The sequence below is a fragment of the Python bivittatus genome, unplaced genomic scaffold (assembly GCF_059951505.1).
Source record: "Python bivittatus isolate LINGU-HERP-01145 unplaced genomic scaffold, Pbiv_v1 ctg000700_np1212, whole genome shotgun sequence".
In the NCBI taxonomy this organism is placed as follows: domain Eukaryota; kingdom Metazoa; phylum Chordata; class Lepidosauria; order Squamata; family Pythonidae; genus Python; species Python bivittatus.
In genome coordinates, this window is record NW_028277098.1 from 17642145 (window position 1) to 17661531 (window position 19387).

General features: G+C 37.1%; 1 protein-coding gene across 1 annotated transcript in view; it reads right to left on the reverse strand.

The window, feature by feature from the left end:
• The window catches only part of EEIG2 (EEIG family member 2), a 37382-nt gene that overhangs the window by 5875 nt on the left and 12120 nt on the right, over window positions 1–19387 (reverse strand). Inside the window, exons 2-7 of the mRNA XM_007431545.3 lie at window positions 11005–11125; window positions 8342–8371; window positions 7976–8092; window positions 7257–7303; window positions 3664–3770; window positions 2516–2611 (exon numbers count right to left, since the gene is read on the reverse strand). Of these exons, the coding sequence (XP_007431607.3) occupies window positions 2516–2611; window positions 3664–3770; window positions 7257–7303; window positions 7976–8092; window positions 8342–8371; window positions 11005–11125 (518 nt within the window). The remainder of the gene's footprint in view (window positions 1–2515; window positions 2612–3663; window positions 3771–7256; window positions 7304–7975; window positions 8093–8341; window positions 8372–11004; window positions 11126–19387) is intronic.

Below are 19387 nucleotides of genomic sequence, written 5' to 3' on the forward strand. Positions count from 1 at the left end.
CTAGAATCATCAGAAATCCATCTGGATCCATAGCTAAGCAGTGAGTCTTCCATGATAAGGGACTGATTTTCACCACATGCTTGCCATTCATCTAGCAATAAAAATCAAGTCTAAATGAATCTAACTTCACAGAGTATATCTGAGACATGTCCATAATTGCCATGTTGGCCATGAAATCTTGATTTGTGCCTTCTCTGAGGTTTGAATGTAAATATTAAACTCCTTAAGTAAAATTGGGTCACCAAGCCATATCAGAAATCACCCCAATCACTCAAAAAGGAAGGCAGCAGGATGAATGCTACACATTCAATTTCTACCACAGAATTACAAAAGCTGGTGCCTGCTGAATAGGGCATCTGAACAGGAGGATAAACTCATGATAAAATACAAGACTCCTGACTCCTAGAGACTTGGCTGTTGCTAGATTTAAAAAGAGAGCCAGTTTGGTATAGTGGTTAAGGCACCAATCTAGAAACCAGGAGACTCTGAGTTCTAGTCCTGCATGAAGGCATGTAACCAGCTGGATGACCTTGGGCCAGACACTGTCTCTCAGGCCTAGGAAGAAGGTAATGGCAAACCACTTCAGAAAAACCTTGCCAAGAAAACTGCAGGGACTAGTTGAGGCAGTGGCCAGGAATCAACACTGATTTGAAGGCACCAAAAAAAAAAAAAGAGAGAGAACATTGGTGATGAAGAGGGGAAGGAAAGTACTGAGAAGATCAGATGTGTTAGAGCTGCTGATAATTTACTTCTTTAAAAATGATCTGCTAAATCAAGCAGGAGCTTTGACTTGAAGCCCCCCCCCCTAAAATTAAAATGAAAAAGCTACCAACAAAATTGAGAGTGATTTTCTACATCTGTTTCATTCTACCATATTTTGCTAATACACATCAGAGAATTTTGCCCATATAAGATAAGTCCTTGTTGGGCATGTTCTTATTTTTAACCAGTCTGGTACTGACGAGCAGCACCTTTTAGTTCAAGGGATTCCTGGCAAGTTCTTCAGTGTCAGGGCTAAAGTAGTGGCTAAAAAATCCCAACCTAATTTGGCCTTATTTGAATGCAGGGATGCAGAGAACCTAAACAAGCAATCCATCATCAATGGACACTATGAGAGCTAAAGGTAAAAGGAAGTTTTTAAAGTGGACAGTGCAGGAAGAGGTCATGAAAAATCTGAAAGCTGACTAGGTATAAATGCTGAAAAAGAATTCCTGCTTGCCTGGAAACTGTCAACGGTTATGACTACTGTTTCCTGTAAAACAATAAAGGTAGAGTTTCTAGTTGTGTTTATCCTTGTCTCAGTGGGAACCTGACACCCATGACCCAGAAAGAACAACAGTCATATGGCTCACATGTTTTTCTTCATGCTAGCCTGTACATTTCCCATCACTGTACTTCTTTGTTGCATATCATTCTCCGAAAGCTAGCATACAAACCAGCTTCATGGATCCCTGACCCATGAGAACTCAACAATTTTTTCTGGTGCCAAAACTAGTGTTCACTGAGAAATCAAAACACAACTGCCCAAATGAAGCAATCAGCAGAAGGATGTTACAAAATAAACTAATACAGAAGAGCTAACACTTCTCCTCCCACTTTGTCATATAGTATGTATCTCAACAAGACCCAATACAACCTTATTGCAATGTGTATACAAATCTGAATCAACTAATCTTTTCAGTTGGTCTTGAAAAAAAATTATTACCACAAAGATCCTGCTAGGTAAATTTCAGATAAGATAGGATTAAGACAGAGTTATAGTAAAATAAGGCAGTGGCTATGAGAAATCTTTTCTTCCATCAACAGACAGGTAGGAAGGGGGGATTTCTTAGAGCTAGTAGGATGGTGAAGGAGGTTAACTGCTGAGGGGTTCTTCTGCCATATTCTCACAATGGCTAAGGCAGCCAGAATTAGTTTCTAAAACCAAGGGACTTTTGTTACCCTTACACTAACATGTTTGAGCTAATTCACCCTAACGAGGCTACCCTGTCTTTAGTTTGAATACTCCTTTGCATATTGTGTAGTTCCTCATCGAGTTCTTCTACGTGCTAAGCATTCTCAGCTGATAATGACCTGATACATATTCCAAACTTCCTAACAGTGTTGGCTTCATTAACCAATATAATTTCTTTTAAATGCTTGTGCATCTTAAAACAGCTACCTAATATACTGAAATGTAGTACATAAAGTTTTTAGTAGCACGAAGATGGGGTAAAAAGTATCACTGGTGCTCACTTTTAGGCTGCTTTTAAATGCATTGGAACTGGGCCAGTAAGAAAGTGCTAATAACCCTTACAAGTTTCATAATTTCATAAAATTTCTTAAAATGAATTCTCTGTTCACTTAGTGAAGGAATTTTCTATTTAAATATAAGAGCTTTGCATAAGCCAAGATATTTGAATTTTTTTTTCTGAATAGCTGAGTTTGTGAATCCATAAAAGCTTTTTTTAAAAACCAAGAAATTTATATCATTATTTTTTTTCAAAGTATTTATTTCGAACAATAATACTCTTACCTGACACTTTTGACTGCTGGCTTGCATAACTAGAAGTCCTAGAATGTCCACATGCTCCAAGTTCATCTGGGGCTGAGATGCTTTTGTTTGTAAAATCTGTTGAAAAAAAAAGTCAGATCAAAAAGCATTGCTGCTGGATTATTTCCTCAGGTAATTGCTATTGTAATACAGACCTGATTAAAATTAATGCTTTCTTAAGTAGTTTGTTGTACTGATCCATGACATTATACCTTGGCATTGTATATAAGGAATTAGTATGCAGATAAAATTAGGAAATATTTGTAGGTAACTATGTTAACTTATTTACTTCTCTAATAATTATCTGTCTTATTACAATGGGTCATGGTTCCTGCATTAAAAATCCTCTATTCTCTCTTCATTCTAGCTTTGATCATTTAAAAATGTATATTGAAAAAATATCCATCACATCTGTTATCACTATAGAGGACTAAGGCAATTGTAACTTGTAATCCACTAAGAGTGGATATTAGTAAATGATGTTGGTCACCTATGTACCTCTGTGTTCCTTTTTGAAAGCCATCCCAACCCTTGAGTCTAATGCTGGTAACTAAAAAATAAGCTACATATTCCAGAAGAGCACATAACAAAAATTGTTCGAAATTTAAACAAATTCGAAATGTAGTGGAACACTACATGTTTGAATGTTTCTCCATATTTAAAACAACCTGTAAGTAAAGAACTGATAATGCAAGGAGAAGGCATCCCTCCAAATAATATCCTAGCTTTCTTTAGACAATAATTTTTCACAAAGCAGAAAATCCTAAAATTCTCTTCCCCTTCCTGTTGTCATATACAATGCAATACCATAGATATATGAAACGGGGCAAGGATGGGCTAGTGATATCACACACCATGACATCATAAATGCTGTGTGATTTGCACATTGATGTCATGATGTATATGATATCATTGTTGCTTATTCCAGATACCTACATGCAATATTTTATTTAAATGGGCATATCATCCCTCATGCGTGTTTCTTAGATACACATGATTTGTTAATTTGTCATAGAGAAACTCAATTATTAAAAAGAGAACTATGCTGAAGTACAATCCATCATCCTAATAATGAGTAATTGAACAATTATTCATTTTCCTAAGGCTGACAGCCTTCCACAGTTTCCTACCTGATACAGTCAAATGTGACACTTTAGTGTTCTCTGCACCTTTCCTGTCTTCATGCAGGGATTCTGATTCTCCAGCAATTGATACAGACATTGCTGTGGATGGAGGTCTGTGATCAAAGAAGTTTGAGATTGAAGGTGGTTGTGTGTGTGTTTGCGTATGTACACACACACACACACACACACACACACAGACACCTAAGGGTGACAGGCTTTATGCCATGGTTCAGCAGTAATTTTCAGCTCTCCAGACATTTAACCTCTTACTCAGTGCTTGGCTTGACTCAACAGAAAAGTCAGCTAGATGATACTGTAAACAAGAATGAAAACTTAACAGTTGATTGCCCATTCTAGAGCAAAGTATTTAGAGCTTTATATATCTATGCTCCAGAGTTAAACTGGCTTTTTCCTCCTGCCTTTAAAATTAATGGATACTTGGTGATTGATTGACGATCTTGGGTAGCTGAGATTTGTTTATGTAATAGTCCTTTGTAGTCTGAGAGCTGCTGGTTGCTGCCTTACCACCTTCAGCCATTACAAGGGAAAACATGTATGCATTCTATCACTACTACAAAGAATAATAATAATATAATAATAATGTCTTGCAAACAATAAATTCAAAATGTCTATTCCAATTTCACCTTTCCAGTGCCAGAAACACAGAAATATAGTCCATTTTTAAAATATAAATCAGGATGTCCATTTTATTTGTGCTTTGGGAAAGCAGCACTCCACCAAGTAGTCCTTAGTGAGTGAATCTGCATAACGCATTAAACTGTTGCTAGCTGTTAACATGAATGAGCACACCATCTCTTCTCCCAGCTCCATACTGCTCCTCTATATAAATATGTCATTCATACACAGTGGTCACCTTTCTAGGTAGCACTGATTATTCCATGATTATTCACTGGTTTAAAATTCCAGTTAGTGCTAAATGAAAATAGTGGCTACACTGCATTCAGATCACCTTCTTAACCACAGAATGATCACCCACTGCATTAAAGAGTTGCATGAGATAGGGATAAAAGCAATGCATATGAACTGTTTTCATGAGAACTGGTTGTACAAGCTCATTGACTTGTAACAGCTGTTTCATATTTCTTCCTTGTGGATAGAATGCAGAAAGGTGCATTCTTCAGTTTACTGACCTTGCTGTATCCTTTTCTCTGTTATCTACTAGTTAAAAATGAAAACTGTCTATTGTATATGACATAATATAATTGGATCACCAGTGAAAATACTAGTAAATTATATAATAATTAGTGTATTATTTACAGTCCATTATTTGTTTCATATATTATTTACACAAGCCTGAAGGAAGATATATTGTTTAAAAACCAGCAGAACTTCAAATTCAGCATGCGATTGGTGATTTGTGATTGGTTGAAATACTATCTACAGCAAGCTTGCCTCAATTTTCTACAATTATTTGACAGGCAAGGATTTTTTTTGCATAGTCATCTTGAAAAATACAAATCTCCCTGGCATACAACTGCTAGACAAAGCTGAAATTTCTACTCTCCAACCCTTCTTGTATGCTAGGTCCAAATCCAGCTCCACTGAAAAAAATTGGAGCTATGTTAATAAGGTTATCCATGAAATTCCAAAATCTAATGTACTGTAAATAAGGTATCTAATGCAAACTTGAGTTTTTGTTTTAAATATTATGATGAAACGAAGATGTTCTACCCTGCTGGAAAATAACAGTTCAGTTCAATATACTATATCTAAATGATACATCAAAATAATAAATTCTATTTCTAAATAATCTGAAGGGCTCCAAAATAATTTTTCAGAAGGAAATAGAAGCAGCACACGATACAAATGACATTTACAGATGTACCAATAAATTTGACTCAAATTAAATACAGAACCATACAAACCTGACTACTGTAGTTACTTACTGAGACTCTGGGCAAGAAGGAAAAAATGCTATTATGGCATTTTAAAGACTAATAAACTTGTATAATTTACCTTAGGTGCTCATACCATCCTTATTTGGATCTTACGCTGTTATTTAAATCTATGCAGTTTAAAATAATTAACTCACAAGTTAATGACACAAAAATAATTGCTTAAGAACGTATGCTGTCTTAGAATACTGTACGTTTTTTTTTGCACTGCCTACAAGTAAATTACAGCATGGCTGATGGAAAAGAAAACCTCCCAGCTGCATTGCTACAATTAGATCACTCACTGAGCTACATGACTCATCGCAAAAGACCTCATAAATCTAGAAATTCATCCCAACCGTATTTTTTTTTTCTTGTACAACGCATATATACAGCTCTCTGGAATAGCACAGACCCAAAGCTGTCTTATGGTTCTTGTAGATCAGACCTTTTTAATACCCAACATACAGTAGGTCAACGCAAGGTACAAATCTATATTACTAATTTAGTATGTTATTGTTAATAAAATTAAAATACAGAACCCTAGAAAATAAATACAAGGCTGTGAACAAGAGGACAGGGCCCCTCAAGATTTTGTTGCAAGTTCCACTGCTCATTAACTTTACACAAGGATACTGTCTATATGATAAAAGCTCACATGCAATTTATACAGACTAACATGAACCAATTGTCATAGTTTTTGAGACCTTCTGAGTAGCAGCACAGACCTATATTTTAGTGTGCCCATCAGTGCGGAAGATAGGAACTGAAGGGCCAGAGAGACTTGGCCCCTTTGGATTGGGCTCACACAATCTAAGACAAACATTTACAATTCTAGCACCAAATTATTCTTTTATACAGACCTGATACACTGGGTATACATAAAAAATCATCAAACAAACCAGTGATACATAAATATCTCTTTGCCCTATCATGTAGAGACCCAGATAGTAAATAAAGAGTACACAATTTTTCCCAGATCAAGGGCTGCACTTTGCTTTTGAGAGGTTAACTGTAGTTGAGGATGCACTCCAAAAAGTAATAGAGCAGAAACAAAAAAATAAATTTGGTTTCATTTCCATTTCATTTGCATATATACTTAGTTCATCCACTTACCCTGTAGTATACATAATGCCCAGAGATAAGGAAGAATATGAAAAAAAGGAAGGCAATAATCTATTTGCCTTGGGTGACTGAAAATCTGGCTTTAAGCAGAATCCAGTTTTAACAGAATGACAACAGACAGTGCAAATAAAGATCCCTGCAATTGCACAGCATGCCCTCTCCTCACATAGGATAGAATATGGAATTGGGTTATTACAGCTAATATATGATATTCTTTAACATTATAGATAAGTAGCAAGATGCATATACATGCACATGCATGCACACACATGTATAAATATTGAAAACTAGTATGGTGTAGAGATTAAGGAGCTGGCTTAGGGCTTAGAAGGAGGGAGACCCAGATTCTATTCCTGCCTTAGGCACAGAAGGAAGTTGGACGATCCTGGCCAGTCATTCCCTCTCAACCCTAATCAGCATCAACTCAGCAACCAGCCAGCTGGAAAGTAAAACTTCTCATTGCATCATGCGTTGATAGTGTCAATACAAGAACTGTAGCAAAAGCAATGCACAATAAGCAGACTTTGCAACCAAGTGGGACAAATGCTAAGAAGAATGCATATATAAATTTAAACTTACGTTTTAAAGCATGGGTCTCCAGACATTAGCTGCATGCTGATTAAGATCTATAAATCAATAAGAATGAAATGAAAAAAATGTAATCAAACTGCAATTCGTAAAGATATGAAAAGGAAAAATTAATTATATTCTATCAAATGGACTATCAAATGGGGCTATTACAAGAATGAATGGAATTATAGTTAAAGCATATAGATTAAAACTGCTTATGAAAATCAGTAACAAGAGCCTAACTGAATACGGATTTCAAAAACAACTTCTTCATTAACAAAGATTGTATTATAAAAGCCATCTCAGATAAAAAAAGCAAATTGCATAACTGGACAACAATCTGACTTCATCAAGGATTTCCCTCCTTCTGTGTTCATTAAATTACCAGATAAAACTGATGACAAAACAAAAAATTATATTCAAGCAAACTAGGGTGCTATTTATACAATATCCCTAAAGTACCCTTAATAAGTTAATAACTTTCCTCTGATGGATTTTTGCTAGCATGCACAAGCAATCATTACCAATTTTTCATCAGGTATCTCATTAAAACAGCCTAATTCCTTTAGGTCTTATTTACTGTGCTGTGATCATGAGCGGGGGGGGGAAGAGGAAGAGAAGTATGAAATAATAAATGGTTACCGTGCTTTGTTTTCCTATTCAACATTTAGTGAAAAGCATCTTCTAAAAAACAAGGCGGAATAGAAAAAAAAAACCCATACAATTACTTTGAGAATTGAATTGTCCTGCCTTGTGTTTTTGGTATCATAACCTTCCAGTAAGCAACGGCGAGTGGTATTTCCTGATCCAGCAAACTCTGCCAGGTTGAGGTCTGCAAAACCCAACTATTGACAAAAGAATGAAGTTAGTAGTTACAGAACAAAAAAAGAAATAAACAAATTTAGGCTTCTTAGCATGCCTGTCTATTGTATATTATCATCATCTTTGTGCTACATAACTAATGTTTATAATGCTCGGTATCATTCATAACAATAAGAAGCATACATTACAATATATCACTAAACTAATGCTACACACAGATATGGAAAAGGAGACAAAAAGAGGCATTGTATTACATGATATTATCCTTTTACCTTTGCATAAGCCTTCCCTCCTTTTAATTCCTGCAACAAACAAATAGTTGTAGTTAGAAAAAATCAAATGAAATTATTAATACAGCTCCAAGATTTATTCTTTTACAAGGAAACACAGCAAACAACATTATACAATTAGCAGTACTCTTGAATTTTGTAAAAGTTTGGATGTTACAGATGTTATCAAAGGAATAGCTAATGACTATTCCTCTAGGTTTGGATGAGGCAGAATAAAAGAAAGGATAGTTTTTATTTATATATACACACACACACACACACACACACATACATATACATACATACACACACACATACACAATTATATTCTATTATTTTTTTAGCTAAAATAATTTAATATGGATTTTTATATTTTTACTGTCTTTAATGTTTGATTTTAATTGTGAGCCACCCAGAGTCACCCTCTGGGGGAGATGAGCGGCATATACATTTAACAAATAAATAAAAGAAAGAACATAACTACCTTTCAGCTCTTTACCCTTCCCCTATTTATTTCCAGTCTAGATCTCATGGACCTATAGAATCTGAAAGGTTTTGAAATTAATATTTATACCTTTGAGAATCTTTCCCACTTTTCAGATTAAAAAAGAAAATAATAAAAAGGATAAGTGTATGTGTGTGTGTTTGTGTATGTATAATTACAAATGCACATCTACTTGCATTCTCTTAATCTAGTCTTCTTCAATTTAGTATCTCCTAGATACAGTACTGTGCAAAAGTTTTAGGCAGGTGTGAAAAAATGCTGTAAAGTAAGAATGCTTTCAAAAATATATATTGTAATTGTTTATGTTTATCAGTTTACAAAATGCAAAGTGAGCAAACAGAAGAGAAATCCAAATCAAATCAATATTTGGTGTGACCACCCTTTGCCTTCAAAACAGCATCAATTCTTTTAGGTACACTTGCGCACAGTTTTTGAAGGAACTCGGCAGGTAGGTTGTTCCAAACATCTTGGAGAACTAACCACAGATCTCCTGTGGATGTAGGCTGCCTCAAATCCTTCTGTCTCTTCATGTAATCCCAGACAGATTCGATGATGTTGAGATCAGGGCTCTGTGGGGGCCAAACCATCACTTCCAGGACTCCTTGTTCTTCTTTATGCTGAAGATAGTTCTTCATGACCTTGGCTGTATGTTTGGGGTCGTTGTCCTGCTGCAGAATGAATTTGGGGCCAATCACATGCCTCCCTGATGGAATGGCATGATGGATAAGTATCTGCCTGTATTTCTCAGCATTGAGGACACCATTGATCCTGACCAAATCTCCAACTCCATTTGCAGAAATGCAGGATCCCAAACTTGAAAGGAACCTCCACCATGCTTCATTGTTGTCTGCAGTCACTCATTATTGTACCACTCTCCAGCCCTTTGGCGAACAAACTGCCTCCTGTTACAGCCAAATCTTTCAAATTTTGACTCATCAGTCCAGAGCACCTGCTGCCATTTTTCTGCACCCCAGTTCCTATGTTTTTGTGCATAGTTGAGTTGCTTAGCCTTGTTTCCATGTCGGAGGTATGGCTCTTTGGCCGCAATTCTTCCATGAAGATCAGTTCTGGCCAGACTTCTCCAGACAGTAGATGGGTGTACCTGGGTCCCACTGGTTTCCGCCAGTTCTGTGCTGATGGCACTGCTGGACATCTTCCACTGTTGAAGGGAAGTAAGCATGATGTGTCTTCCATCTGCTGCATTAAGTTTCCTTGGCCGACTACTGTGTCTATAGTCCTCAACGTTGCCCGTTTCTTTGTGCTTCTTCAAAAGAGCTTGAACAGCACATCTTGAAACCCCAGTCTGCTTTGAAATTTTTGCCTGGGAGAGACCTTGCTATGCGGTATAATTACCTTGTGTCTTGTTGCTGTGCTCAGTCTTGCCATGGTGTATGACCTGTGACATGAAACTGTCTTCCACAACCTCACCTTAGGAGCAGTGTTTGACTGTTCCTCACCCAGTTTTAAGCCTCCTACACAGCTGCTTTTTTTCCAGTTAATGACTGTGTTTCAACCTACATATGAAATTGATGATCATTAGCCCCTGTTTGGTATAATTGGTTAATCATATACCTGACTCTCATCCTACAAGATCCCTGACTTTGTGCAAGTGTACAAAGTGTGCAAGTGTCAGAATTGATGCTGGTTTGAAGCCAAAGGGTAGTCACACCAAATATTGATTTGATTTAGATTTCTCTTCTGTTCACTCACTTTGCATTTTGTAAATTGATAAACATAACCAATTACAATATATATTTTTGAAAGCATTGTTACTTTACAAAATTGTTTCTCACCTGCCTAAAACTTTTGCACAGTACTATATGCTGGACCATCTTGAACCAGCATGCATACTGTATATTACTATACACTAGATCTACTGTAATCCATTCAAAGCTCCAAGATACAGCAGGCTAAGATCCCATGTTATGAATATTGTCCAAAGCTATCAACTTGTAAAATACCTTTTATAAATCAGGAACAGATTAGACAATAGCTAGAGCGGAATATTTACAGAACATTGTGTAATTTGAAATAGCAAAATGAATAAATATATAAACTTATAATTTAAATTTGGACAGGTACTAAAATTACCAATACTTTCAAGGAACACATTTTGCAATCGAAACTACAATGCAAATGTAAGTATAACTGCCATTTATACCTTTCGTACAGAGACTCTGCAGATGCAGGGATCCAGAATCCCTGTAGTGGCACTTGCACTTATTTTACATATAAATGAAAACCTCTTCTTCCAATGAACACAGTTTGCTTGCACCACCTCTCTGTAAATTGAAGAAATTACAAGATAATTAAAGACTGACAACACAGATTTGTTTTTTTCAGAAAAGCAAAGAAAAATAAAATAAACCCCACAGAGCTTAAGATACCATAGGTCAACTCCCTCCTACAATGATTAGTATCTTCTTTTCAATGTTAGTAGCCTTATTTACTATTTGTACTGTATCCAATATCTTAAAATATTTTTACCATTCTTATTCTTTAAAGCAGAGATTGGGATGATGCGTACAATATTTGGAAAAATATGTGTAGATAGGTAAGGTTGGTTCTGCCTTCATATGGAAATATGATTTGATTATTATAAGGAAACTAATCATGGACTCATACTTCCTACTTTCCTCACACATGGCCACTATTAATTTCTGAGCCTGATTTTCAGCAGATAAGATTTTGTGATTTTGTCTAAATAGAAGCTAATGCAGAGCTGCAAGACATCATTTGGTATATGTAGTATCTAAAGTGCCTTGATATTAAAAAGTAAAGACACAGAATGAAATGGAGGGCTCAGACGAAGGGAAAGAATTACTGCAACAAATAATTTCTTTCATCAATATGCTATTTTATTTTAATATAGCATGTTGTTGACTGTTAACTCCACAGTTTTAAATCAGATAAAACAAGTAAGAATATTGCAAGTCGAGATTGTATACCCCTGGCATTTGCTTATGCACAAAACAGTTGCCAGTACATTAACTCTTGACTTATCAAATGCTTTTAACACACATTAAAGTTAAAAAACCAAGCATGTCTGTGTTCAATCTCCTGATATTTTTTTAATATTCTTTTACTAAATGCTGAAGTGGTAGGCTATGAATCTCACTGGAGAGAAGGGATGGGGTGCTTAATTTCTCCCCATGTCATTTTTCTGATCAAAATGACCACCCTAACTGGCTTTCCCAACATGCTATCCATTCATTATGTAATATTCACTGTGATGAATAATAACCATTCAGTTCACATGTAAATGTTTTTAAAAAGAGAAGTAGGAAAATATTCTACTGGAGAATAAATGCACCTGCATTTCAAATAATTAAAAGTAGCAAATACTATTGAGTAATATTATCACATCATTCCATCCAGTTTACTTAAAATCTGACGATATGAAATCTGAAATACAGTGTTCTTTACAATATTAGAAAGCTGCTCAGAATGTTATACAAGCACAAAATATTCAGAGCACTTTTTCCGTTTTTAGAATGGAGGGGAGAGTTGTTAATTAGGTTCTGAATACCCAGATTCTGAATAATTTATTCTATCTTGAATTTGCTGGTGACCGCTCAAGTGCATTAATTTGTGTGGAAAATACATCCACCCACAGAACAAAACCTTTTTCTGAGAGAGAAGAAAATAACATCTGTGAAAAGCCAGTTGAGATTTTTAAACTAATACAACAAGAATAATAATACCATCCCACTACCTGGCTTTTGGCAGCCAGTCACTAACAAACTGATGTAATGTGGTTCTTGAAATATACATTATAGGAAACCACAGTTTCTGTAGTAACAAATGAGACAATCAATACTGAGGTCAAGGGAAAAAGCTTTTTGAGCACAATTAATGCTTTGGTGAATTCTTTTGCTCCTAAAAACACTTCTAAAAGCATGTGAGGAAGATGCAAGCTCTCTTTAAAATGAACTTGACTATCTTAAGTCAGGAAACAGTACAGTGGAAAAACTAGACTTGATTCCATTTAACAAAATAATGACAACAATTAACTAGAGTTTTATTTTTATTTTATTTTTATAGGGGAGAAGAAAGTATATTTTCACGGAGAGAACACATTAGCTGAGGAACAAGCTAGATTTAGAAGTGGCTGCTCTATTTTTGACCATGCTCTTATTCCACAACATCTGACAGAAAATACACTTCTACATCATGTGTGAAGCTATATACAGCCTTCATAGATTTCTTTCTCACACTCAGAATGGCTATTGTGAAGATTTTAGTTCTGGTTGGCTAATAATTGTATGCTACCTAATCTCATGGCTCTAAGCAGCTTACAACATTTTTTTTAATCTGTACATTCTGCCAGAAGCACTTTCAATTGCTGAGTTTAATATTATCTTTTGTTCAAGTGTCAGTCATTTGAGGAACAGGTTGTGCTATGCACAGAATGAACTAGGTAAAGTGTATTGTACACTTGCATGTAAGAGATTAAAAAACTAAAATATCTTCATTCAGTGGGAAAATAACTCAGAAAAGAAAGACTGAGCAAACAGCAGAACTTGAAGGCCCATAAAATATCTACACTAAAAGCCAAAAAAGTGCTGAATTTCGGGTTGTGTGGCCAATTAGCTGAGAAATGATTAGAGAGAAAATAGAATATAAATATATAAATAAGCAGCAACTAAGAAAGGAAGGAGAGTAGCCTAAAAGAACCAAAACAATGGTTGATGTCAAGAGATCACTGAAAAGCAGTATGAGTTGAGAATAGGTAAAGTCCCAGCAAAATGAACGGGTCAAGGTTATGAGTAGATAGTACAGAGGAATCTTTGGTGAGGTAGCTGGCAGAAGGAGAAGCAATTTCTGTATTCTTGCATCATAGTCCTGAGAAAAAGTTAGCTGTATCTTTTCCCAAGACTAGACAGGTACCCACCACAGTACTATCCAGAGAAAAGACACATTTGTCTTAAGGAGTTGCAGGCAGGTGTTATGTGCAAGTACCTGCTTTCTGAACACTTTTTTGCTTTGAATCTGAAGTGCTACAACCCTACTAGACAGGGTCATTTGCAGCGGGAAACCAAGAGGTCAAGATGACAAGCATGGTCATGATTGCGAAGTCCTGTTGACTGACATTTGCATGCACATACATGAGGTGGACCATGGATTGCATAGTCATGTGCGCCATCTTGACCCCTTGGCCTCCCATCATGGATGCCTCTGCTACTAGCCATATATTTTGTGACTTCCAGGCAACTGGCCATAATGAAGCATCTGTTGGAATTCAACTTTCCCTGCATGGCTTTCTGCACCTATAAACCTACAGTGGTACCTCGGGTTACGAATTTAATCCGTTCCGTGACTCTGGTCGCAACCTGATTTGTTTGCAACCCGAAGCAAATTTTCCCATAAGGTTCAATATAATTACCGTTAATCCGTTCCGGTGTCCGCAGACCACGCGTCAAGGGCGGAAAAACGGCCGCGGACTGCGCAGCAGGGCGGAAAAACGGCCGCGGACCGCGCGGCAGGGCGGAAAAACGGCCGCGAACCGCGCGGCAGGGTGGAAAAACGGCCGGGGACCACGTGGCACGGGCGGAAAAACGGCCGTGGACCATGTGGCACGGGCGGAAAATGGCCGCGGACCACGTGGCATGGGCGGGAAATGGCCACAGACCACGTGTCACGCGGAAAATGGCCGCGGATCCGGTTCGTACCCCGAGGCGAGTTTGCAAACCGAGGTAAATTTTTGCGGCCAGAGCTGGTCATAACCCGAAAAGTTCGTAAGCAGAGGTGTTCGTAACCCGAGGTACCACTGTATTGACTACGAGGGGCTATAGATGGAAAGATAGCTGAGGGATTCTCACTTTTATCTCCTTTCCTTGCCTCTATGTAACATCCTTTTCATCACTTCCTTCCTCTCTCAGCTCAGCTTTCCTCTTCTAACTCTGACCTATTCAGTTGAGAACATACCTGATTTGCTCTCTCTTTATAATGGAGATAATGGAGGATAGAAAAACACAGGCTTTTAGATGTAGATAGTCATCCATCTATCTATGTAGATAAGTCATCCTTTCCTATCACTATCACCATGAATCTGTGCAAAGGCCCTTTTGGCCAAAGCTGCCACCTATTCTTTGAGCAGGAGCTGTGAATCCAAGAGTACCCCAAGTTGCGCAGCAGTCTCAAATGGGGAAGCACAGCCCCATCCAAGACTAAAAATCATGAGTTGCCAGTATCAGGGGGTCCAAATATCCACAGCCACTTAATCTTGCCAGGATTGAATCTGAACCTCTTCTTCCCCAGCCAGACCTGAGGCAGGACATTGACAGCAACACTTGGATAGCCCAGAGTTGAGATATATCCTTGGCTATCATTAGCATACTGATAATACTAGATCCCGAACCAACAGATAATCTCACCCAGCAGTTTCATGTAGATGTTTGTAGGGAGTAAGGAAGATGATCTTGATGGAGATATGCAGGAGGGGATGAAGCATTTTTAAAGTCCAGAATGAGATAACATTTGGAAACAGCTCAGGCAGACACTTCCCTTATTCACTGAACTATAAGAACGAGAAGGAGGTACAGTACAATCAGCAAGATTCTGTTATAACCAATCTCAATAAAATTAATTTTAACCTTCTTATGGAGTTGATTTCTTGGTCTGATCTAGTTAGCGGGTCTGACAATGTTAAACAAAAGGGGTGATAGTATCAAACCTTGAGTCACCCCACAAATAAGGGGCTGCAGGCATCTCTCCCCACCCCGTCAACACCAATTGGAACCAGCTACAGAAAAAGGAGAACCACCATAATATGGTATCCCCCATTCCCAAGCCCTGCAACTAGTCCAAAAGCATACCATGATCAACAGTATCAAAAGCTACTCAGAAAGCAAGGAGCACAAGGATAGAGGCACCACTCATATCTTGCTTCTGCCAAAGATAATCAACTAGCACAACCAACTTTGTCTCCACTGTATCCCGCCCAAAACTTCACTGAAATGATCCCAGATAATCCACTTCTTCCAGGACTCTCTGCAAATGCTGTTTGACTACCTTCTCAATAACCTTCCCTAAAAAGCAAAGGTTGGAACCTGGATGATAGTTGTCCAGGATCACTAGGATGAACAGCCTCTAAGGAGCAGTGCACCACTGCCTTCTTCAAGGTCAAAGGAACCACCCCCTCTCTCAAAGAACCTGATACCACTGCATGGACCCAACTACAAGTCACCTCCTGGGCAGCTTTAATAATTCAGGAGAGACCTGGAACTAATAAGCAGGTGGCTGAACTCACAGCTTGAAAGATTCTGTCTTCATTAGGAAATACAGGCTTAAACTCACTCCAGTTGAATCCACAAGACTATGCCCCAGGAACCTCAATTGGACTAGTACAGTTGGAGCCAACTCTGAGTGGATCCGAGTGACTTTATCAAGTGTTCTTCATATCAAGCCTGTAGATAAAAGGTACTATAATCTCTGGCACAATAGCTACAATTATCCCTTAATTTAATGAACTTTGATTCAGCAGACTTTGTATGTAGCAGACAAAATCTCTCCACACTATGTGCTTCAGCATTTATGTAAAATTTCACCTGTCTTTTTATGCATGCATATGTAAAATGTGCATGCATAAGATTCCATTCACATTTAATGGGAACCACTTCCCATTAGTTAACATTAGTCTGTTAAATCAAGGACTTACTGTACTGCATATTAGTTGAGATTCATGAAATAACGAGGGCATCAGAGAGTTTTTTCGCAACCCCCAAAGGAAAAGCTATATGTGCCTGGCTCTTATACAATGTACAAATGTACAAAGCCAAAACATTAGAGACAAGATCTAATGACTGCAAAAGACTTTGAAAGACACTCAGTGCATTCTGCAAATGAAATCCCCTCTCATACTTAGGCTAATTGAAAGCATATTTTGAATACAAAGTGCATTTTTTGAGCATTTACTCATATTTAAAAGTATCTTATAAGTTCTTGTTTTACATTTAGTATTTTCTAAAATTGTCCTCAAACTGTTTTTACACTCATATTGATTGGTTGCCATAGCAATGAACTGAAATGACAGTATAAGTGGCAACTGTGTTAAACAGCACATTGATGAAAACATTCCACTGTGAGTCAACTTCCTATGTACTAGAAATGCAGTCTTTAAATCAGGACACATCAGATAAACAGATTCCAGTCTACATGATGATGTTGCAATTTCATTTCTTGAGGGTTTTTCCTCCTCCCATTAGTTCATCAAAGTGTATTGGAGCTTTCAAAGATGCCTGAGACCTGAAATGCATTTTTGCCTTTTATTTCCAGCAGTAAGTTTTTAACATTAATAAGGACACACTATAGTACTGTCATATCTGACAGGCAAAGCCTTGTCTTTTTTTAATGTAATAATTTTTTTTATTAAAGATTACAATTAGAAAACAAAAACTAATACAAACTACAAAAAAATAAGAATAAAAAGTGTAGAAAAGAAAAAAGAAAAAAAAGGAAGTATATGAAGAGGTAACTTCCCTGTTCATCACAACTATAAAAAATGTTAGTAACTTCCCTTCCCCCACAGTTTAGGCAGACCTAGGATGGGATGAGGATTTCCTCTTCAATCCTCCCCTGGTTCCCCCAAAGGGCTGGGGTGAGAGTGAGAAACCAGTTATAACAAATGGGTGGTGGTATCAAAGAGACCTAATTTTCCAGTTGCTGCTTACCCCTAAGCATGGGTCACCTCGGAACTGAAGGACTTCAGTGGAGCTTCCTGTGAGGAACATGGTGAAGTAGACATCCTTGAATGAACGGGGATGGCATTGTGGCAGAATCAGCAGCCAAATCAGAGGATATCAGCTGGCACAAGTCTTTCCGGATAAAGGAGAGATCCTGAGAACACCCACTTGCACTCTGGATGGTTGCTCTCATGAGTAAACCATGGGAAATGAAGTTTTTGCAATTGGCTCATGAGTTCAGCAGCTGGGAGTTGAGGGATTTCAATCAAGCTCATAGCTGTAATTGCAGCCAATTATATGACACAAAGTTCAGCTGAACTTCATTTCTTAACTACTTTTGGAAGTAATTAATTTACAGTTAAAGAGAGATTTTCTAAGCAGCAGGGTAAGATTTCACTTGGTGAGTTATAATTCTTTCTGGATTACAAAGGAAAGAAAAGGGTTTTAAGAAATTTTAAAAATTGTGGCAAAAAGCTTAACAAGGAGCCGATATAAGAAAGTTTAAAATGGATAAAGGGGACAGTTATTTTGAAAGAATAATTTTTGGTGAAAGTGTTTTTGAATAACTTGGAATTTAATTAGGCAAATGGACCAGACCTTTGTGGGAATGCTTTCTGTTCATTATTAAACAGTGCAGACAATTGGTGGATTTTACAAAACAAAAGATAATGGCAATGTGAGCCAGACTGTGATGCTGATATAGCTATGGAGATGTGGATTTGTGATGTAGATTGTAACTATGGACTACCATTAGAGATGAAAGTATTAAAGGCATAGGAAGACAAAAGAGAGAAAAAAAGGGGAATCATGCCTTTTCTTTTTCGCTTGTTTGAGACACTACTATTATTTATCAAATTTCTATGGCCACCTATCTCATAAAAAGTGACTCTGAGCAATGTACAACAATCAAATAAAACAGCAAATATATAAAACAACCATTATTAAAAATTCTAATATTATTAAAAATTAAAATATACAAACCACAAGGCAGGGAGACTTGATGCCAGACTGACAGCTTTTGAAAAGAGAATGGATGAAAAGACTTGTAAAGATGAAAGAGAAGATAAAAGAAGTTAAGAAGATGGAAAGCTCTATAAAACAAGTGTCTGGAGAGGTAAAACAAGTTAATGACAAAGTGGAAATTTTAGGGAGTAAGACACACGTTATAGATAGAGAGTTGGAGAGAGAACTAGATAATCTAGCTCTATTGAAATTGAGAGAGAAGGAATTTTGTTGAGTCTTAGAGCAATCCCAGAGGATTCTGATGAAGATATTAGAGAAAAGATTATTAAAGCCTGGCAATTTTTTTGGATTGGGAAGAGGAGGATACCAAGGCAGAAATTGATAAAGTATATAGAACAAATTCCAGATTTGCAAGAACAAAAAATGTTCCAAGGGGTGTTTTGGTGCACTTTGTCAGGAAGAAGACAAGGGATCAAGTTTTACAGCAGCACTTTAATACAAGATTAAAGATTGACAATACAGATACAATTGTTCTTAGAGAAATTCCTATTAGAATTTTGTGTAAGAGAAAAGAGTATCTGTTTTTGACTGGGAGATTAAAGCAGAAAAAAATTCCATTCCGATGGGACAAATTGGAAGGTGTGATTTTTACTTTAAACAACAGAGGTTTTGACTGAATTCTATTCAGAACGGTGAGGGAATTTTTAGAAAACTTAAAAGGGGAATGGGAAGAGATTCAAATGGAGGTGTCAGAGGAGACTACACAGAAACTCCGACAGGTGCATCAAGAAACTGAAAAGGATGATACTGAACTAAGCGCTATAGTATAAACTTTTCTAAACTTTTGGCTTGATGATGGATTATAAATGCTTAATGTGGAACATAAATGGAGCAAAT